This window comes from Acipenser ruthenus, chromosome 2 (assembly GCF_902713425.1).
Source record: "Acipenser ruthenus chromosome 2, fAciRut3.2 maternal haplotype, whole genome shotgun sequence".
Taxonomy (NCBI): Eukaryota; Metazoa; Chordata; class Actinopteri; order Acipenseriformes; family Acipenseridae; genus Acipenser; species Acipenser ruthenus.
In genome coordinates, this window is record NC_081190.1 from 36,177,864 (window position 1) to 36,201,693 (window position 23,830).

General features: G+C 35.3%; 1 protein-coding gene across 2 annotated transcripts in view; it reads right to left on the reverse strand.

The window, feature by feature from the left end:
* Window positions 1-394: 394 nt before the first annotated feature.
* Window positions 395-23,830, reverse strand: part of LOC117409083 (methyl-CpG-binding domain protein 2-like) — a 59,738-nt gene continuing 36,302 nt past the window's right edge. Inside the window, exons 4-7 of one of the 2 annotated variants that reach the window (XM_058995151.1) lie at window positions 18,163-18,253; window positions 17,104-17,281; window positions 9,276-9,417; window positions 777-914 (exon numbers count right to left, since the gene is read on the reverse strand). In XM_058995151.1, coding sequence (XP_058851134.1) covers window positions 9,288-9,417; window positions 17,104-17,281; window positions 18,163-18,253 — 399 coding nt within the window. In that variant the 3' untranslated portion in view covers window positions 777-914; window positions 9,276-9,287. Of the gene's footprint in view, window positions 915-9,275; window positions 9,418-17,103; window positions 17,282-18,162; window positions 18,254-23,830 lie in introns of both variants that reach the window. The other variant, XM_058995145.1, reaches the window with a different exon arrangement.

The window sequence follows — 23,830 nt, forward strand, 5'->3', positions numbered from 1 at the left end:
CAAGTGTCGCAAAGAGCCAAATTTGCAGCACTGCTTTGGTTAGCCTGGATAAAAACAGTGACCCCTATTCACCATATCTTTTAGCTAAAATACAAAGTAATTCACACCAAAACAGGTTCATTAAATATATTGGGATGCCTGAACAGATAAATCACCTCTCTTCAAAAGTAGGCAAAGAGGAGCCATTTACTACCGATGTAGAATGGCTGTGTGGGATATTTGTTCTTCATTTTAACCCCCACAAAGAAAATAAATAAACACATAAATAAATAAACTAAATAACTTCTGCTATGCTCCCTGCCGAGACTGGCATGACATTCATTATGATTGATTTCTAAAGTGGTCAACATTACACAAACCCATGGATCTTATTCTACTCACCACAAGACATACATTTGTGAATATAATCATTTATTTACTTTACAGTGATGAAAGAATGTACAGGTATTCTTTTTTTATTTAGAGGTATAAAAAATCTTTTTAAATAAGTCATTTCCATTTGTTTGTTTTTTCAGAAATTATATAAACTTGAATACAAACCCTGACAACATAGCCCTTCCAGCCAAAAAATAATAACAATAAAACTAATTTAAAAATTAGCAATACAAATCCAGCAGATTGCAACCTTGGTTTAGGAACAAAAATGTTTAAAGTGTATTGCTTATTATATAAAAAAAACCAAAAAAAACTAAGTCTCACAGTCACAAAATAAACATTGCTCTGAAATATATAGATATGTACATCAAAAATATGATGGTCAAAAAAGGCCTTGGTTCGAGCTATGTATTAGAAAGCTATTAAAATGTGCATGGCTCCTTTCTGTTTCTTTAAGCACAGACTGATGAAGATCCAGACATGTCTTCAGTTTTAATTTGGGAACTTGCTTCTGGTGCAAAAATAAAGTCTCTGGAATCCTGTGAAATCAAAGAACAGATGACAATTAGCACCGACGGTGAATATTGTACTGCACACATCAATTTCACATTGTTACATCTCAGCACTGAACTGAATTTGTATTTCTTGTCTCTAAAGCTTTAATTCCTGCCTCAATCCTTTCCTTTGTAGAAAAAAAAAAAACCACGTATCCAGCTATCTCCAAAGTTAATGGAAAGTGTAAGCCACAGGCAATTTTATTTCCTTAATATGTAGGTCTTCAAAAAAAAAAAAAAAAAAATTAATAATAATAATGAATTAAAAAAAAAAAGCCAGAAGCTTTAAAAAAGTGACATCATTGCTGCTGGGCCTTCGTCATGAGATATCTGTGAAGAGAATATTTCCCAATAATGTGCTTCTTTTATTGTGTGTCCCTTGTCTATCCAGGGGTGAATTACTGACCCCCTTATTAACACCACTAAATACAATGAAAACGGTCCAAGTTGGAGTGGTGTTGTGGTTTACATTTAGAGTATTTAGGAATTGTCAGACCTGTTATTTACTGTATATGTACAAACAAGTACACCTGTATAATGCATTGTTTAAGGTGTTACATACAGTACATGCAGACGACCACTGGCATCAAAAAAGCATGAAAATCTAAAACATATATATTTTAAGTATACTGTAGTTTTCACAGCATAACACGCACCTATTTGCATATTGCTGAGGATGATGGAGGGGTGCATGGAAGCGTGTTATCTATGATTTGTTTTTCAAATGAGACTGTATAAGAACTACTGCAACCAATGACATAGAATAAACACAATTATTTGTGTGCAATGTTTTATTTATGCTAATGATTTCCCATACATAATAGTATTAACACTAGATGTGGTTTACAGTACAGGCTTATTTTACATAAAACTATATGCAATACAAGTAAAATACTTCAACTAAAATACTTCACGGTATATAATTTGTATACATTGGTAAGTTAACTGTAAAATGATGCATGGCTTGTACAAAATATATCCAAACTGCAATGGTCAATAAGTAGCAGTAAATTGTCACTGACCATTTCTAGAATTAACTCTGTTAAAAAAAATAAATAAAAGTAAATCAAACAGAAAATAAAGCACATTGCTGAGCTGATGTTTACAAGTAGATGATCCTGTTTCCTAGGTGATCAGTGAAGAATTTCATTAGATCAGTTAACCCTTTCTTAGTGTTCCGGGGTTTATCGATACATATGTTATATCGTGATACCAAAATCCTACGATACCCAATATCAGGGTAAAATAAAAAGTATCAAAGTATCGCAGTTTTTCGATTACCGTGGTTTCTTTTTTTCTTTTTTTAGCCAAAACTAAACTCTGTAATTGTGTGCTTTAGAAACAATATGAAGTAATCTTACTCATTTCTGCTTAGCAGAAGTGACCAACTACCCAGTGCACCCTGAGAATTAAATTACTGCAGCAGTCATGGTGAATGTCGGAGAAAGAAGCTTGGTGTGGAACTATTTTGGATTTCAGCCAGACAACGACGGCAATCTGGCTGAACGCAGACAGCCAAAATGTCGAAAGTGTTTCAAAGACGTGAAAAACAAGGGAAGAAACACCACCAATTCATTGAAACGTTTTTCATATCGCCACTCCAATCTCTTTTTTCTTTGCGTATGTTAGCAGCGTTTTTAGTACTATCAGAGCAGTTCTTTGCCAAAAATTATATATTTATTTATCTGCTGAACTAATTTTATTTAATTATTTGGAAGTGGTGTTTTTCAAAATATCCAACACTATAAAATTGTAAAATGAACAGTGTTTAAAATGAAGGAATACAACATTTGCATGTATTCCCTAATGTTACACATTACTGTCTATTTAAAAAAAAAAAAAGTTTTACTATGTACATATACATTTATACTCTGTTTACTTGTTTTACTTTCTAAAAGATTTGAACATTATAGATTCATGGAGGTATTATGTTCTATGAGACTTTAAGAACATTACAAACGAGGAGGTCCATTTGGCTCATCTTGCTCATTTGGTTGTTTAAGAACCTCATCAAGCCATTAGTTGAAGGAACCATGCAAGTCAGCTTCCAGCTTTCAGTCCTTGCTTACATTTTTTTAGGCACTTCTAAGAGACCCCTGTATGTAAAACATCTGGCCTAGTTATAAAGAGCCTGCTTCAAGAAACGTATTTGTGTTATTTTGTTCTGTATAAGAATTAAGAGATTCCTTCTAACTGGAGTATTTGAAGCTGTCCCAAATGCCAGAGTTATCTTTTTTTATATGTAAGAAATAAAGAAAATGGTGTATTTCACACTAAGTGTTGGGCTTTCTTACCAGTTTTATTTGAATTTTATAGTCGGTGGCAGTGACCTTTGAATACACTGGAAATGGAAATATTTAAACAGCACGCATTCAACCATGCTGCATTATTAACTGTGTGTTAGCCTCTTATGCACTTTGCACTTGCAGAAAAAGGAATCGGGCAGCCATTTAACATGTAATGGACATAAGATCCGAAAAGGTACGGTATATTAAAAGATAAGAAACTGCATTTCTGCTTGGATTGTAACACAGTGGGAAACTATGGCCCCCAATGGAAGAACTATAGTTGCCAACAGGGGACTATAGTGCCTGAAGCCGCAGGTCTGCAGTCCATATTTGTTTTATGAATCAGTTAAGAAGGGCATTTTTTTCAAGTCCATAGCGCATAGCTATTAAAGTTTTTTTTTGCCTTTGAACTGTTCGACTTTCTCACTGCGGCACAGAATTCTCGGAGGAGTCCGTTGAGTTTGTAAAGGTCGTATTTATTTACATCGAGTTGGATTTGTTTAATTTTAGGGAGTCAGGAAACACTTAAGCAAAGTTTTTATAATGATTTTAGTGTTTGCAGAACCTTTGTTTTGTAGTTTATTTTGTAAGGAAGGAAGGACGTTCAGCGTGATGACGTAATTTGAGTTTGTAAAAAGAAATATTGACCATAAACAGCGGCACAGGGGCAAAAGAGGGATCTATTTGTACCCAATCACATGCCAGAATTTCTAAGGACTGATTAATTACATATGGCAGAGTTGTACAAAAATTGTATGTCAACCCCAGGCTGAACAGGGCTTTGTTCCCGGTATAATTGTGGTCGACCACTAGAGGGAGTGCTTGGGTAACTAAAATAGGCTTCAGGTGAAAAAATTAAGCTCCAATTAACCCTTTGCAGTCCATTTATTAAGTGCGTGTCAGGCACGTCAGGTCCAATTTATTTTCACACGCGCAGTTAATTTTAGATGCGCTGTTTAAAAGTATTTTTTTCCCCACAGTTAAACAGGTTTAAAAGGCCCTGCATATCAACAAAGCACTCACTAGGCAACACCAGCCCCGCCCCACCCTTTCGTTCGCTATAGCTTTCACCTATGTAAGAAATAAATAATAATAATAATAATAATAATATTAATAATAACAATAGTTGTACATACTGATCAATCATCTCCTGATCACTCGTTTTATCACCAAACTCCTCAATAATGCGATCCAAGACATTATTTTATTACTATAACATCTCAAAAAAGCTCTGCAAATATCTGTGATGTTCTCTGTGCACTGATGCAGTATCAGCCAGCTTGTTTCCTTATGACTGCCCATATGGGATGCCAGGGGCAAGTATGACTATTCATGAGATATGCCCTTTTTTTTTTTTCGACTTGTCTCGGCTCCTGTCGCTCCCACTCGGCCATTGAATGGTTTTCTCGGCTTTTTCCGGAGAAAAAAACAACTAGAAACCTGTTTTTTGCGTTTTTTTGATGATGTTGGACAGGGTCCGACAATGGACCTGATAGGAATAATTGCAATGTTGGACCAGGTCCGACATAGGACCGCAAAGGGTTAATAGGTTCTTATAAAGCTGATATCAGGCTGTCTTGTTTGACCTGGCTGTCTTTATTTTTTCATGGTTCTTAAATCTAAAACAATGCAGGGAGATAATGATTTTTGTAATGCTTCATACTTTTAATTTTGTCTTTGAGAACAGCTAGGTTTTTAAAAATGTATGCTTATTCTAATTGCTAAATTCAACAAGCTTGTGTTTTCAATTCTGTAACATAGTACCACAGAAATGTACTTGCCCTTTTAAAATATATTGATATATTACTTGGTATTTACTAGATATTGTATTTTACTTGGTTTCAAATTAGATAACAAAATGGACAGTATACACTAAATAAAATTTTAAAAAAGTTGAACCAGAAGTGGCATGTAATGTTATTTACTTGAACCTGTGCAAGGAGAGATAACAAAGGGAGGGAGACATTGCATTAAATTAAAAGCTTTACTGTTCATTTCAAATAAGATCTTATATAAGCTAAATATTTCATACATTTTTCACTGAATAAAAAAAGCATGCAGTGCTCCATAGTGTGTTACAAACTTTGAACTCGATAAGCCTTTTCTTGCATTAAGGCAGTGTTAGTAGCCTACTGTACTGTTTGTTGCTGTCTAGTATGCAGAAGAATGTACCAGGTCACTAAGGCAGTGTGCATTATCCACAGGAGTGCGTAATACACAAACTCATTACAAGCATGACAAAAAGTGAGTGGAATGCATCAAGTGCACGTCTAGATCTGAAATTCACAGTAACATGAACGCAGCCATTAAAATGAAATTATAATTTGCAGTGCAAGCATTTTAAACAAGTAGTTTTAATATATTGAAAAATTGTTGTTTTCCAAAATTCCCTTAATTCAAAATGGAAAATAGATTCAAAATGAAACACGCATTTTACTGACAAAGTAGGTAGTTAACGCATCCAAGACTTATTTAAAAAGCTTAAAAAAGGCAGAATTGATGAAGAAATTAGATGAAAGATTTAGCAGTTCAACAAACATATGTATGCCTGACGTCTGTTACATATGTCTTACGACAGATGGACAGGCTACTCATTAACTTGTGGAAAGGAGTGTACTGATGAAATTAATTATGCAGTTCTTTGCATACATGCAAAAAAATTAAATATATCTACCATATCCCAGTAATCACATTTGCACCTTCAAGCAATAGTACCGATTTTGAATTATTCTGATTTTAGAACCAGAAATAAATGTGTTAAGAAATAACGAATTAAAAAAAAAAAAGAAAACCTTCATTAATCTTTATTAAAATCTAAATAATTGATCCGGAGCTTGTGCGTTTTGGGAAATGAAACAGGAAAAAAAAGGTAGAATATATATTTTTTTAAATCTGTCTGGCAGCAAATAAATGAGACAGGAAGAAATCTGCTTGTAGAGATAGCGGAATCTGTGCCTTTGGGTAAAAGCAGTACCTATTCAACGGGCTAAATCTGTCTCATTCTGCAGTCTACATGCAACACAGCTGAACAGATCCTGTTTAAAAGAACAGTTCTGCTATTATTGCCTTGGTTATCTTGACATGGGATTAAAATGAGCTTGAGATATTGTATAGTTATTACAATAACTATAGACCAGTTCTAGTATCTGGTTTTTAAAATGGCTATTTACAACCAATGGATTTTAGCCATTCTATATTGTTCCTGATTTCCAGAACATACGCACGGGAAAAAACGCACAGAAAACTGTCAGGAAGACAGATGACAAATATCTTTCAACCTGAATGAAAATAGGTTTATAGAGGGAATGTATTTTTATGTGAACACTTAAGTACACAATGCCAAAAAAACCCCACACTTTTTAAAAGAACCCCTTTTACCTCTCAACTCTGTAATTCCTAAACGTAAGCCTCTTTCAATAAACACTATTGGTCACATAAATCCCAATGTCATACCATACAATCACAGTAATTAAGCTTCACATTCTTTAACTTCATACTGACAAGTGCCAGGAGAGGCTTTCATTTCGATTCATAAAATAACTGATCTTAGTAAGACGAAGTAGGGGTCTACCTAATTCTTGATTTCGTGGAAAATAAAATCGAGGGGTGTGATGGGGTACACCCCTCCCCTGTGCGTATTTTGTGTTTTGTATTCTTATTTAAAATGCATATATGTATTTGGGCATGGGTGTTTAAAAATCGGCAGGGAAGGGTGAATTACCTTCTCTACCAGAGCAGTTCACATGCAGACTGTGCCTGGAGCCCAGGCACAGCTGTATAAGAGAGGCACGGATCGCCCACTCAGGGTTTAGTGGAGAATGAGAGAGTGTGAAGGAAGTAAAGCTTTAAAAATAACAATTGCTACTCATGCTGGATCATGGTACTTTTTTGGTGTCAGTGTTTTTGTGTTTGTGAGTTGTTGTTTTTTTAAAATGGTGAACTGTTTTTGTGAAACTGTTCTTTGTGACAAGGGGTCACCGCGAAATTCACCTCTTTTAGGGGCCAGTGTATACCGGACTAGTACAGAGAGAAAATAAATAACTTAATTTAAACAAACTACTGCACGACGCAAACTACATATCTTAATTTTGTAGACAGGCTTTTTTTATTTTATTCCTTTGCCGTCCTGTGTGCATTGCACTTAGGCAAAATAAAACAAAAAAAACCCACGTCCTTAGACAAATAAGATTTAAATTAAGTACTCCAAAGCGGTTAACTTTCTTGTTTACTGTTCACATGACATGTTTTAAATCTGCCTATCAGTACGCCCGTACTGGCTTTTCTGTGACCTGTACCGTACAGTAGAAGGTAGGACAAAGTCAGTGTTGCATTGTTATTTTGATTTAGGTTGCTAATATCTAGTTTTTTTCAGCATTGGAGGTAAAATATCATAAATGGATGACAAAGCAAAAAAAGCAAAGTATATTTTGGCTGAGGATCGTGTCAAGAAATTTCCCTAAGAAATTTTACATGCAGATGGAGGTAAATTGTTTTGCACATCTTGTAATGTGACTGGAGAAAATATGATTGATTGTTGTTTAGCTTCAGAATCACGCATTAAAACGAAAGGCTACTACAGAGGCTGCTAAACAGAACGTAAAACAAATAACAGCTTTTAGAAAACAAATTTGAAAGTCAGCGCAAACAAAATATTCCTGTCGGCTGTAGCCAAGTTAAATCAGTACTACAGGTACAATCTAGCAGAGCCACCTAACTTAGAAATGCGGCAATGATCAAATTCTCTGCATTTACGAGGCAACTCCTTTTAGTTGCACGTTTCAACAAAAATACATTTCTTACACACTCTAAAACAGGAAGTTATGTTCTATTCCTAGAACAGTTTATCCACTAACTTGATAGCATTAGCTACAGTTAACTTCGAGTATTTAATATGCTGAATACTTATCGATTTTCAACAAAGAAGTCAATCTGCTTTGTTGATGAACACTGCAGCTCTCTGGATCTGAAGTTCCAATGAAAGAAGACAGTACTTTGCTTGAACACATTGTATTGCATCAGCTCGCAATAAACAAATCGTTATTTTCAAATGGAGATCAGCTTGTTGATTTCCAGTAGGATGGCAGCATTATCTTTGTTGTCGGCAGTTTTCCAGCTGCAGATAGTTCCATTGATCAGACATAACTCAGATCAGATAATGCGTTGCAAATTGAAAAGTTATGTAGTTCGTAGAGGTGTTCTCATTGCAATTCTTCTGTACGGCTAGTACATGACCTTAGGCCCAGCTGCTGGCTATGCTTCTGTCCGTTATGTGGAGCCACGTGGAAACCAAGACCCGCTTTCAGATCAAGGCAGGGTCCCGTTTACTGTTTCAGTCTCTCAAAGCAAAGAGCTAGGGCTCTCTTCAAAGCTGATTTGAGCCATTCTTCAGAACATTGGTTCTTCCTTGCCTTCCGTGAATTCTAGCAATTATGCTCCAATGACTCAAACTTTCTTCCTCTTGCCTGGAGCCCTGTTCCTTGTGTGGGGAGGTTACATTGTGTGGGACGCACATATGGGAAGCATGTCCTTCGAAAATCGCGCACGTGCTTTTGTGATTCTCACTTCCACCCTGCAACTGGTCAGTTTGTTTATTTTGGGCTGTGCCCGAGTCCAGATGGGGTGTTTCTCATTGGTTGTTCTCGTTCCTAGACGGCCCCTTGTTCAATTGGTCTGCTGTTTCGCCCCGTCAGCAGGATTTATGAGATGGAGGTGTCAAAGCACCCAAAACTGTCGGCAGCTTGCGGCACCAAAGGATCCATTCAGCAATGGTGGAGATAAACCACTTGTACAGCAGTTAGTTTGACTCTTTTTAAAAGCATTCTTTGTCAGCTGGGAAGTTTGTGACCAGAAACCAAGTAGACAAAGAGAATGGCTTAGGACCCCCCTCTATATATTTCAATTCTGTTAATTTCATACACAGAATGACATTATGACCCACTCTGACGCTACACTGCTAAGCCTTCACTCAACCACCTGTACATTCTGTCTAGGGAATATTCTTCAGGTAATTGTAAAGCTCTGTTACATTGCACAGCCATCTGGTGTGTTACCACCTTACCTAACCCTATTCCTATGCTTCATCTTCTTTGCCCATCTCCACATCTGTCTCCCTCGTTGATTCAGCGGCCCGCGCCAAGACGTCTGCCATCAGTGCCTCCTCCAGCTTATTCCGTACATGGTGTACTCGTTCCTCCTGTTTCCTGAAACGCAGCGCAGGCAAATATTACACTCAAACCTTACAGAAAAACAGTGATTAAAATGCATTATTTCTAACTGTGTTTAGTGGAATAGTTTTATTTCAACTTCTAGTATTCCCCTGCTTTATGGGGGGCTGACGACAAGCTGCAGTTTAAAAAAAAAACAAAAAAAACAAAACACATTTAGACATGAACATTATATTATAAAATATGTATGTTGGGGGATTATGATTGTGCAGTAAGGATCAGACATAAATGGGCTGAAAGAAAGAAAGAAAGAAAGAAAGAAAGAAAGAAAGAACCATGACTAAAATAAATGTAACAAGAGTTGTAGGAAAATTATTACTGTGTGTACTTTATAGTGAAGCTTTCGTAGTTGTTGGAGGCTTGATGATTATCCACAAAAGGGCCAGGGTTCAGATAACTCTATTAGAAGTTTGTCTTGCTGATAGGGGAAGTATCGAATCCAATAACAAATCCGAATGGGGAAGGAGTTAAGATGGACAGATAATGCTGTATTGCTTCAAAAGTAAAATGAAAAATGAGAAACCTTTCATTGCCTATGGTTAAATACCAATTTAAAATACTTCTACCCCGCTGGGATACTTCCAGCATTTTACAGCACCAGTGAATCCCACTAACCACCTATTACTAGGGGTGGTTCAAAGATAACTATGGGATTACCCAGTACTGTACAATGCTTAAAGAAAATTGGTATAGTTGATAAAGTCTTTCCCTATTTACCATTAAGCTGCACTCATGGAAGGTACCACTGTGAACCACTACACTCCAAGCACATGCATCTGAAAATATTCCACAGGAAGATCTAGTGCCAAGATTCAAGTTTTTAAACAAGTTTTGCAGTAAAAATTAATTCATTAAAAAAAAAAAAAACCTTTTGCACAGTCATTACTTTGGTTTAATACCTAGAACCACCACGGTAGTCATTTTGATGGTTTTCACTTTTAAAATTTAAAATTACTCTGCGTGTGTTACAGATCCGTGGTTGTCTGTTCTTGACTTTTCCTGAATACATGTATTAAATACCCTGACGGTGTTTGAAAGTCAGAATTACAAAAATAAAAAAAAAAAGTTCTAAGCACTTCTACCTAGAACCGCCAAAAGTAGTCATGTTGATGGCTTCTTACAATACATGCTTTTATTGTTAATATAACCTACAATACGCTATATTTTATATGTATACAAGCCTGTTTGTTATCTCTACCTCTGCGGAGTTTACAGCAGTATATGAATATGAATAGAATATTGCTTTAGATAAGAGTTATCCAAATCTCTATTGTAATCCTATCAATTCCTTGGAGAACTGCCGTCTGGTTGTCTATGTGAGCGTATATAGTCTGCTGTCTTATAATATTAATATTACAAGAATGTTTTGAGAAATCTTGATGTTTTTGCATTTTGATTTGAGAGCAACTACAGATATATTTGCCTTGGCATCAGAAATATGGAACGACTTCACTGAAAACAGCATTGCCTGTTTCAAGCTAAACCTAAAACATTACTTGGACAAGCAGCTGTTTCCAACAAAAGCACAGTGTCGCTGGACACAATACATGTCAAACAAACCTGGCAAATTTGGGATCAAGTTTTGGTTGGCAGCAGACCCTACCCCTACCTGTGCAAAGATGAAACTCGCCCAGCTGGTCAGAAACTGGGTGACAATGTGTTAGGCTGATGTAACCGTGCTTAGGAAAAGGGATGAATGTTAGCAATAACAGTTTTTTTTTTTTATTTCACTGAAATTAGCAAAACAGTTGAAAGAAAAAAAAAGCCTGGTTGGAACAGTAAACAAAAGCGAAAAGAGAGTTTCCACCATCTGCGCAAAACTTAGCAATCACCAGTGTGCAGTTGCTGTATTTTACAATGTACTGGACATGGCAGCCACCAATTCCTTAGTTTTGTACAATGAATGCACCGGGGAAAATATCAGTAGGAGAGATCTCTTATGATGCTAGCCACAGAGCTTTGGCAGAAACATTTCGATCAGAAAACTGCAAAGTGGCAGGGAAACGCAGCTCAACCTGGATACAGTGCATACAAACTTCTGATATCTGTGCCCAGAAAAAGCAGTATGTGGTAAATGCACACGACAAGCGTTACATCTGTGCGGATTGTGCAAATATGGTAGCTACTTTGAAGTATGTTTACATGAATGCGCATTCCTGTTACACAATGGGAACCGAGTTATTTTCTTTATGTTATTTTTTATAAAAATTATTTCAATTGTGTATGTAGGCCTACATATAACAAGTTCACTATTATTTTATTATAGTTTTTCGTTTTTTGAAGTCATGCTATGCACTAGGCTAATGTGAAAAAAAGCCTTATGTTATTTTTGTAAATAATTACTTCATTTTTACAGATTTGTTTGTACATATAGCAGTTTACACCTGTTTACACAATATCTTCTTTTGAAATGTTTATTTTTTATATAGTTTTTCTTTTTTTTTTCTCATGCATTGTGTGCGCCAATTTAAAAAATAAAGTCTTATGTTTATTTTTTCATTTTTTCATTTATTCCATACAGTGTACCATGCCTCAAAAGTTCTATAAAATTGTAAATTCTATAAAAAATGACCAGCTATGAACCTCTTAAATTTAAAACGTTCTACCTTTTAAAGTGCTTAAAACATCAAGTAATTTTGTTCTTCGAAATAAACATTTTAAATCTGTAGACTGCTAGATGCGTTACTGTACAGATCAACATATAAAAATGACATAGAGATTAAAATTTGTATGTATATATATTTTTCAGCTATTATGAAGATAATGATGATGCAGTTCTGAAATCCGGCATAAGACAGAAGGATAGAGTGGCTTTGCAAAGAGTCATGAACCTTAGATTAGATTTCCTTTTTATCCACACACAAATGTATGCCATTGCACGGTTACAAAAGTAATGTGTACTACACTTATATAGCACTCAAATGCTACCAATACACATATTTAATAAAACATGAACTATTCAATCTTTAATATGATACGTTTGTGTGCCTTGATTTATAATTGCATGAAATACAAAACAAGAAATAAATCTGAAAATTCCCTGTTTAAATTAAATCTGAAACACTGGTCGAATCATATTTCAGTTAGGAACATTCAGTAACTTACAAATAGCTTTAGCACTGTGCCCATATTATTTTAGAGCAGCTGTATTGTCTTTTACTGTAAATATCCTTAAGCAACAGGACATCAAAACAATAATGAAATCATGCTGCAAAACTAGATGTAATTAACGAATGCTTCAGTACCTTTATTAGTGGCTCATGAGTTTACCATTACTAGGCTCCAAGTGCCCTCTGGTGCTGAATAGATTTTTCTTATTGTATCATCACTACAGTATACAAAATGGAAGTTGACAGGTGCCCGCTTTGGTGAATTAAGATAAGTTTAGTATTTTATCATTATTTGGAAACAAAGTTGGCAGGCTATAGTTTGTTATATTTTTTCAATTCCAACTCCTTGCTTGTTTGCTTCTTGAATTCACAGTAAATCAAATGTAATATTGGTATAATTTTCTGTTTTATTCAGTTTTACTGATCCTGAATGCACAGCATGTTTTTTTGCTTTTCTATTTTGTTTCTTCTCAAGGCTTAAAACAGGAGTGACCGAGTCCAAGTACCAGTAACACAAATGCACAAGAAATATCATGAAATTTTGTTTCAGTTTTAAAATGATTTTAGGCTTGTTTAAATCAACTTTTAAACTTAAACTGGAAATAAAGCTAGTTGCAGCCTTCAGAGACTTAACACAGCTCTAATTTTTTTAAATGATTCCACACAAGACGAACTTCATAACACCAACAGCATTCAATCATTGTCACGCCTTACTCCATCTCACTAGAGCTGAAAACAGGGCCCATAGTGACTACTATTATTTTTTAAAAGGCCTAGTTAAGGCCCAATTCTTTTTGAACCAATAGGAATTGTGTAGTGCTCAATCTCTTGTACTTTTTCCTTTAAAAAGGTGCAATGTGACTTCTTTTTCAATATTGGGGATTGGGAAAGTACGGGCACAAAAAAATAAATAAATAAATAAAAACCTCCCGCGATGTAACAAAAGAATCATACCGAACGTATCATCGGCTGTTTTATCCAGAATATTCTTCTCATTAGTGAAATCAGACTATTGCAATGCTGGATTTTTTCTGTATAATTCTGTGTAAATAAATATAACTATAAAAGGGGCAACAATATTAATCCAGAAACAGAATAGTTTTTTTTTTTTTTTATGCTGGGTTGTTTTTTGGATGATGACAACAACACCACCACCACCACAAATTTCACTTCTATAGCGCTCTTCATGCAAGCATTCCAGGGCAAAAAGCACGTGTCTAATATAATCCAGCTACAAATAAACAGACCCAAACAAATACGTTTTCAAACAGGATTTAAACGATTCAATTGTATCGTCAATCATCACCCATTCAAATGAATACACTGCCATTCAAGTAACTCAAAACACCTTTTTCACACATGTACTAGATTAAAACGTTACCATTTATTTCATCAGATTTTGACATGTTCAGTCGGTGCGTCCTCTTCTCACGCCACTCTGTCATGCCCCAAGTCTCTCCATCTCCCACAGGTTCATCACCATCATCAATGTGTACCTTATTGGTCCAAATAAATTCTGCTCCAGTTCTCTTCACTCCCTCACGGTCCAAATATGGCTGCAGGCACTCCATAATCCAGGAGGATGACAAATGTGCAACAACTTCAAGGAAGCAGCCTGATCTTACCCCTCGTGTCATTTTCTCTGTAACTTCAATAACCTCCTGTCAAGTCCATCCCCTTTCAAATCCAATCATCAGTGCTGTATGAATATCCTGTAGTGTAATCCCCTGGGGATTTAATACCTTTCATTCTCCTTTCAACATTCACTTTCCTCCACTCACTCTTGCAGTCTTAGATCCTGTATAATCTGCACAGACTTCCTTCACAAACGTTCTTCTTCTATAAAAGGTGGACATACATGGCATTCAGTTCTTCCACACAAAGTGTTCTTCAGGTCATCCAGCGTTTTGAAGAACTCCTAGATCTCTCTCTCTCTCTCTCAAAGAACTCCAACTCAATGAAGTGCACAAGTCACAAATACCCTTGCATACTACTATAGACAGTCTTGCTCAATCTATACTTGCTTCTTCCATTTAGACAAAACTGATTAATAAAGAAAACTTTGACAAAGTGAAATTTGGTAGTGAGCATGTATGAAACTCTTTTATCCTGCCATCTGTTTCAACTGTCTCCCCTTCAGGTCCAATGTTCCTGAGCAAAATAACTGTACATGTGTCACTCATCACTGATTCCTCTTCCTCCTCCTCCAGGTCCTTCTATGTTTGGATTTCCTGCAGAAAAATATTCTGGTCATTCTTTCAGAATAAAAGCAGCGCTGTCCACTTCCAGATGAGGAATTCCAGATCAAGTAACTTGGCTGATTGTCATGCAAAGCATATCAATCTTGCATCAGATCGATCATCATCATCATCATCATCGTCATCATCATCGTCATCATCATCGTCATCTCCAAAATGTTATGTATTTAATTTGCATTAAAATAGCCTGTTGATGTGGGATTGGAGACCTGCTTGAAACAATTATTTGGGGGTCTACTGCCTTATCCAACAGGCCAGGTGGTGGACCCTCATACCAAGCGGGTTTAAGATCATTATTAATTTCTGTACGTTGCATGATCAATAAAATATACACTTTTCAAATGTCTTTGTTGTGGGGGCTTGTCCTGATCTACTTAAACTGATTTACAGAATTATTCAGTAATTAACACATTAAACTACTGTCTAGTTCTAAAACATAGCCTAATAATGACAAGCAATCATGGCCATTGACATGCTTTAAAGATAAAGCACAGCCTAGCAGTCCAGGCTCTTGGCTTCTTGATTCCTAATCTTGATTGTTAACCTTCAATATTTGTCTTTGTTTTTTAATACAACTACCCCTTCCAATAAACTATTTTATTTGTTAAACTTTATTAATATTTTATTAGAGTACAGCCATTCTGTGTCCCATTAGGGTTTTATATCCACCTCATGTGGACGAATACATTTCCCTGAGGCTGACAATCTGATCGCATTAAAAAGAAAAGAAAATAATAAAAAAAAAAGTAAGACCTGTGTTTTAAAGAGCATCTGAAAGATGCAATCAAAAAGGGGGCTTGTACTTGTCCCTGAACCATGTAAAACACAATGGGGAAGTTGGTATTCTGCAGCTGAATACCATGCTCCCTAACGTTAAAGGGGCTCAATTATTTAATGAAAGCACAACAATGCATCATTTTGCAACCCTCAGTACAAGGGTTAGAAAGCTGCAACGTTAGAGTTCATTAAATATATATGCTGAATTAACAAATACACATGCTCGGTCACAGGAGGCGTGAAAAACTACAGACCTTTGCAAAGTGAAAAAAAAAAAAGAAACATGCCATGATATTAAATCTTGAGGAAAGAAGATCTGAAAAAATGCTGAACTCTTTCTTGATTCATCTTTTATATCCCCTTGATATTCTGTAAACATTGCTGTTGACGTTCAAGTGTCAGCTGTATGTGTTTTTTATGTTCTAACCTCTCATTTACAAGCATTGCCAATTGCATATTAAAACATAAAAGCACATATGGGACATCAAATGTACTACTCGCTGGAGAGACTCCAGTTCTTAACTGTTAGGAAATTAATAATAATAATAAAAAAAAAATAAAACACTGAATATATAGAATTAAAGGTAACAGTGGACAAAATTAAAATAACAATTAAGTGGTCTAAAATAGTAAATGCTGTATTGTTCAATATAATTTGAATATGAATTGCCAGCATCTTTACTGTGGTTTCTATCACCCATACTTGTTTCACATTGGAAGTAAGAATTTTAAATCTATTTATGACCAGTGTACATGTATAAGAACATGTGCTGAGCAGAGCCTACAAGATGCGCATACATTTCTAATAAAGCATGTTCTCGATACAGTTGACAGCTGCTTATTTCAAAGTTGAATACCTCAAAAGGCAGGATGACAGATTTACACAGGTTCCGGTCTCCTCCACTGAGGCTGAAACTATTTTACAGTCAGGTCAAAGAGGTATGCCACTGACCTTTTATTTAAAATTCACTCAAATACAATGAGAGGATGTTGTATGTTCCTGGTTGTGTGGCAGGTCTATATTGAGTAAAAACACTGCTTTAAAAGTGCAGTCTGTGTTTTATTATGTATTTACATTTATTTATTTATTGAGGGGGCTTGTCGGATTGAGACATTTCTATATCCATACAGTAGTTTGGAAGCTGTTTGGCTTCATGTACCATGTAATGAGGTCTCTTTTCAAAGATGCATAAAAGCACCACATTTGAGACAGATAGACACTGGTGTTTTAAAGAAACTATTAATAAATGAGCAAAGAGAGTATAATGTGCACCCTGTGTACTGTACAACAGGTATAACTGAACAGCATTGGGGTTCATCTCTTGTACTGTATGATGTGCACCTGTTGTTTAACTACTCTACCAAAAACAAAGTATACTGTACGGGATGCTAGTATACTGTGAAACTATGTAGAACACACAAAAGTTCTCTCAATATCCATTACATTATTAAAATACAATGCACAATTCAAATGTTTAGTTGTCTTAACAGTCGCCATCCCCTCCGGAGAGCCTTACCGAATGTCCTCATCTGTGACCATAAAGGCTTTGCAGAGGGGCTGGGTCACGTTTAGCCATACAGCTGGGTTCTTTTCCACTGCTGCAGACAGCTGTCCCGTGATTGGTGCAGAACTTGTGTGCAAAGCGCTTGCAATAGCAGATAAAAGGGTCTCGTCTGTGTTACCTGGACCAACACCTGAAAACACACACAAAAAAAATCTAAGACTAGCATAATTTGCAATACTATCAACAAAATACACCCGCTTACCCTATATGCAACTATTTAGACAGTTAACTGCACAAATACAATATTTTAGCACACACCTTGTTTGACAGGGTTTCAATTGATGACTATTAAATACAATCCTGTAATTAGATTATAGTATTTTGAGACTCATAAAAAAAGTAGCAACATTATGATCTTGAGGTAGAAAAGGCTGTTTGACCGGTGAGGCACACACTTTTTATATAATTTTAGATAGGTATATTAATTTGTTATACAGTCACCTGGGGACTAAACAAAAATCGCATTAGGTCATAAACTGACATTTGCTACATAATTTAGAGCTGCCACATGATATCCCATCCCATCCCATCATTAGTGATGAAAGCGCCCTCAAATGGACCACTGTGAAAGTTATGACAAGCACCTCATCTTGGGAAACAGAAGTCTTGGTGAGGACTTCATCAAGGCTTTCAGGTGCACCTTGATTGCCTATGAGCAATGGGTGTATTTTACAAACTTCACTGAATATGCACACATTTGTCTGAGATTAATTGAAATTAATACCGCTACAACAGGGGTTGTGGGTTAAATGGATTTACACCAGCTAAGTGGAATTTAAACAAACTAAATCAGTTTAGAAACAAAATACATTCTCATAAATTGGTTTTAGATGTCTATAACACCGACATCACACTGCTAACGGTAAAGATCAGAGTTTAAGTAAAGAGTTTAAGTAATACTCCAATGTAAAAATGCAGTCAATCTTCCCCCATGCTATAGTATAAACTGTAGAAAGTTCTAGATCGAATTGAAAGTGTGATGTTTACTCTAGTTAAGAGAAACAAGCCCACCTTGTAAACCTTTTGGAAGTTCCATGGTTCTTATTATCTGTTCAGTTACATCAGACGCAGTCAAACCTTGTAGTCTCTTCTCCCAGAAAAGCTGCAGTTAAAAGAAAACAAAAAAATCCATCAGATTTCATGGTAGCACACCTGTACTTTACAGCATACAGATATTACTGTGTGAAAGTGGCCAGTGATCATTTTGACAGACTCCTGGGGCAAAACCAATGTTTTGGCTGGAGGTCTGGGGGCCACCTAGACCCCCCGAAGCTCTGGGGTTGTACATGCTCTCAGATGCATTCCAAGTCATTCTGGACCACTTTCAGAAGCAAATTTGAACTTGACTTTGTAGAAAAAAAAAATTAAAGATGGATCTACCTAATACAATCACATGAGGCTAGTTAACAAACATAGTTTCTGAAATGTTACTCAAAGCTTTTACATGTATGCCCAATTCACATAATATACATTTTATAAAACCTCAGCTGCAAAAATCATATACAATCTCTGCTTAATCTCTGTACCCTGTTTGCCACAGCAGGTGGAAAACGGAAGAAATTAAAAACGACAGTGAGACAGCAAGGAGGGATTGACTTGAAGAAACTATTAATATTACTTATGCCCAGGTAACATTATTTATACATGTATGCTCTAAAGAAAAGGTAACAGATTTTAAAATGAGATTTAGGCTCATGCGTAGGGCTATGCTGTGCTTTTCAGTTTTCAACATGACCGGAATTTACATAGACAATCCTTTGCTTGAGCAGGGTAAATACAGCATTATTTTAATTATCAATAGTATTCAGTATTGCAGTTCTCGTAGAATATAATTTAAAAACACCAAAAGTGTGGCGGCACATTGCACTAGTTTTAGAATGGTACCAGAATGCATAGCTGCTCTAGAACGTTGTCTTTCACAATGATCGGCAGAAAATGATATTTAAGATTCTGGTTGAAATTTACTGTTATAAATTACTGTTTTAAAATGTTACATTGCTTAAATATGTATTTATTTGGAAATAAATGATTAGGCAATGTTAGATAAAAATTAATGGATTTTTTTCTAACACATTCTAATATAGTCCGCCAAATAATGTTCTTTTCATGCATGAAAAGGGTCAAAACATACCTGCATACAGCTACTGGGGATGAGAGATGGAGCGATCTTTTGGTCATTGCGAGCCAACCTGATTATTTTTGTTTATTTGTGATTATCTGTGTAAACATGTTATTTAAAATTGTACTTCATATTTCTACTTTCAGCATTCACAGGAATGTGATGCTTATATAGCAGTTAGTGTTCATTGGTTTATCTTTCATACAAAGTGTCATTTTTGGTGGAAAACAGGTGAAATATATCAAACTTAACTCAAGGTTGTAAGTATGTGTCAAACCTGGTGAAATATATTCAGACGGATGCTCTAAAATAGAGTTACACTGCATTCTTACCCCTGGCTCTTTTTGTAAAGCCCATGCAATACAATGATTGGAAATAAGAGTAGACCAACGTCCCTAGCTGCTACTCAAACGATAAAAAAAATGATGTTGTACCGCTAATGTGCTAATGTTTACATATGGGATATCAGAAGCTGGCAGCAGAACAATTAGGTTAGTTTTTCTGTATCCTCCAGTTTTCGCAGTCTATTATTTACCCCCCTTTCCGCTCACACAAAGACACAGTCATGTTTTTCTAAATAGTTTTGTAAACGGAATCAGAATTGTGCAGTGCGGACTATAGGTCAAGCCAATGTGTGTTTTATTGTGTTTTTTTATTTTTTATTAATGTCTGACTTCTGGCATCTCCTGAATGACTTTCCGTTTTTTTATATTCCATTTTAAACCGTTTAAAGGCAACATCATGACAAAACAAACAGTCAGCCAGGAGGTTTATGCCGTTTATTCCTTTAAAAGGGATTCCATAGCTATTAGCTGTGAAGCTATTCCAACTCGGCAGGTACCCTTATTCAACTGACTGTGAAAAGATTTTAGAAAAGAGTTAATGCCTTAAGTTACTTTCTCCTTCTGTGAGTTTGAGTTCTTGTTCTCCTGATTGATTGTGCCTTTCACTGACCCTCCAGGAGGCCTTCTGCCTGGCTTGTGCGGTACTATATACAGTAGGTTAAAACATCAAAACTGACCCATGTATGAAACCTGATAATTGGATGACAACACAAGAGATGTGTGGGTCAATAAGGCCAGCCAATCACATAGCTCTACCATGACTTTCTAGATTTAATTATACAAGCAGGACAATATTCAGCCAAAAGTATTTTTTCAACAATAAAAAGGGAGAGAGCAATAACCCATTATTGACAGCCTGAAATCAAAATTACCTTTCTTCGATAGATGAACGGTTTTCTTAATATTATATAAATATACTGGTTACTGTATAAAACTTACAAGTACTGTAGGACTTCCAAATTGTTATGCTAAATTGACTTCTCTCTTCATTTGCACCCTGCCACTAAACTATTGACTTGTGGGTAAGAGGCAGAAGCTAAGGAAGGCTTAGATGAAAATTGCATGCCACTGAATAGAACATTTAAACAAAAGGGCATAAGAGGGGTCGAAGACATTGAAAAAGGCTTCATATTCCACAGTGCGCTGAACAAACGGTAAAATCTTTTTTTCTTTTTTTTAATTAGTACTATAAAAAGGTCAAAGACATGCTGTGTTCCTACTAAACTCTCACATTTGGAAGTCAATGTAAACCATGGTCCGAAGCATTACCAACATGTCTACATTGTTCCTCCAGGTTTTAAAAACAATAAAGCCTAGTTTCTTGTAGATATTTGGTCCAAATAGGTACTGTCACATTTGTTCAAGTTTATCTTTATTATGAAAAGTTATTTTATTAAGATAAATGTTTAACTATTTGATCAGTTATACACACACGCACATGAAAATATAAGTGCATTATTTTTACTTTAAGTGTATTTAAGAATCTTGACAAAAACAGTGCACGTCATTAAAAAAACCTTGGTAATTGTGACATTGTATGTGCAGTCATGTACCTTGAATTAAGAAACCCCTTTGTTATATATGCTTTCAAATGTGTTTTTACTGAAAATAAATACAAATATGCTGTTGGTGTTATGTTGTCTTCTTGCATGTTGGAGCTACAGATCATCAAAATGCAGGTTTTACACATTGCATATGGTGTCAATAATTACACTGAAAACACACACACACACACACACACACACATCTGAGTACTCATTAAATAGAGGATAATGTCAGGATATGATAGGCCCGTACAGCAGTTTGTGTTAAATTGCCATACTTTTCATCAATATCATAATCCAGGGTTTTAGACCAATTCCCAACATTTTTCTTTTTTATTGTGTATTTATAATATTGGCTCAAAGTGGGAATCTGCTTAACTCAGCATATTCCACATTGGTTTCCAATATAGTTAATGTCAGAAGGCTTGAAACGCCAGGTCCACAAAAATAAAGGATAGGGAAAAAAGAACAATTACATTTGAAATTGAATAATAGTATTTTAGAAGTGTATTGCATTCATTACAATTCATAAAGTGTTATACATAAGAACAGATACCTTTGACACCAAAATCGGTACTGGAGTCTTTTGTAACATCATGACAGGGTTCTCAATTTTCAGTTGAGCACATCAAACACTTATATTATTAAAACTGCATCGTTTTTTATTTTACTATTTTCTTATGTTTCTACTGTTAACAGTACAGGTTATTATGCTGAAAATCCAACATTACAAATATTATTGTCTGTTTTAAAATATATCTTAAGTATTTGAGACTGAAGCTAAATCAATCCCAATTGACGGTTGTGGGTGTAACCAAGACACAAAAGTGGAGCATATCTGTTGCGCTGGGAGGTAACATTTTACAAAACTTATTTACTATTAAAACTAAATAAATAAATAAATAAATAAATAAATAAATATAATATGCCATCTTTTTTTCTTTTTTAAAGTTATCTATAATAGTATTCAACGAGAGTAATAATATGCAACTAAATTGAGGAATACTGACTTATTTATGAATAAAAGTTTAAAAAATAAATAAATGAAAGACAAAAAGGTTAATATCTGAGAGAAAATATTTTAACTACTGTTGATTATACATGGCTGTTCGCTGCATTCTTCCCAGGTTCAGTCATCTGTGCACTCCACTTCTATAGAATGCAGATTTTGCTTACAATCCAGTTTGTTGACAGCTCCCAAAAGTAATTTTAGCATTAGGGTTAGTGGAGTGGTCCCAGTTTTGCATTCTACTATGTATAATTTGTGTGATTTAAAGCAGTATACAGTAGGTATAATAAAGTTGCGTGAAATAAAACATTTTGCAATCATATTTTATTTACAGGTTCCACTGAAAATTAAAATGAGAATACAAGCTTGCAAAATAAGACTCCCAGTGCACAGCAGTTTAATCCATTCCTGTTTTACTAAGACAAACCTGAGCTTATTTTCATCCCTGCAATTTGTAGGACTTTGGAAGTTATTTAATTAGCTAGAATCCTTTCAATTTGACATGCAAAGGATTTTGTTTAACAGTTATTTTAACCAACGTTTAATATAAATGCTGTTTTTTTTAAAAAAAAGTCCATCATACAAAGTGTGATGGACCCCTTTCAAGACAGGTAAATATTAAGAGAATAATCTTTTGTGATGTCTTAGAACCAAAAATGAGTCAGTGCCAATTGTATTTTTGTATAATAACACAAAATGTCAAAACTAGGTAAATAGAGACTGTTCCATGCATCACATGTTTGAGGATGTTAAACATAATGTACATTATATTTTGATAAATGTACATAAGTGTTTTCAAAAAGGACAGAACCTTAAGTGCCATGCTAAATATAGAAAACACACCCATTTTTTTGGTGTCAATGTTGCATACAAATAGTTGGATGGTCTCTGAATAAAACTGTGTCCATTTTTTATCTTAAGACTTGCTTGTTATTTAAACTCATACCTCACACATTTGATAACTAAAAGACATAAATGCAATGAAGTAATCTTTAAATTTGATCTTGTGTTCCCGCTGTTGGTACTGACCCAGATCTCTACCATACATGACAGTTTGTTAAATCACTCACTTTGTTAGCTCATTATTTATTGCACACCTATTTTTAAATAAGACATTGACATTAATGGGATCTTGGTTGTACAATAAATCCCACCAGGGGAAAACAGGATTCATATAGGAGTTTAAGAAGCAGTGTTTAGATAATTACAAACAGACCTCATTGTCTTTAAATACAGTAAGTAAATCTTTTCAGAACATTCCAACATTAATTTAAATAGTAATACGACAACATTCATTCAAATCCATACTTTCATTGTATTGAATTACAAGCATCATCTGACTAAACTGTTTTGAGCTTTAAAAACCCTGGATGCGTTACCTCAAACTAAACAAACCATTTCCTGATTTCAGATACTCTAAGGACCCAGCTTGAAGAGCCAATATATGACAGCTTGTTTGTTTCTACAGCATAATGGAGTCAGGAGGGAGAGTTATCACCATTTCTAGAATCTAGAATATTCAGTTAACTTAAGATACTCACAGCCTGAGATTTCCTACTCTGTTTAGTACAGGATCATTCAGCTCAGACAACCTCTGGGAAGGTAATGCTTCTGAATTATAACAAGTCATCCTTTCTCTACATTTAACAGATTGCTCCTGGCG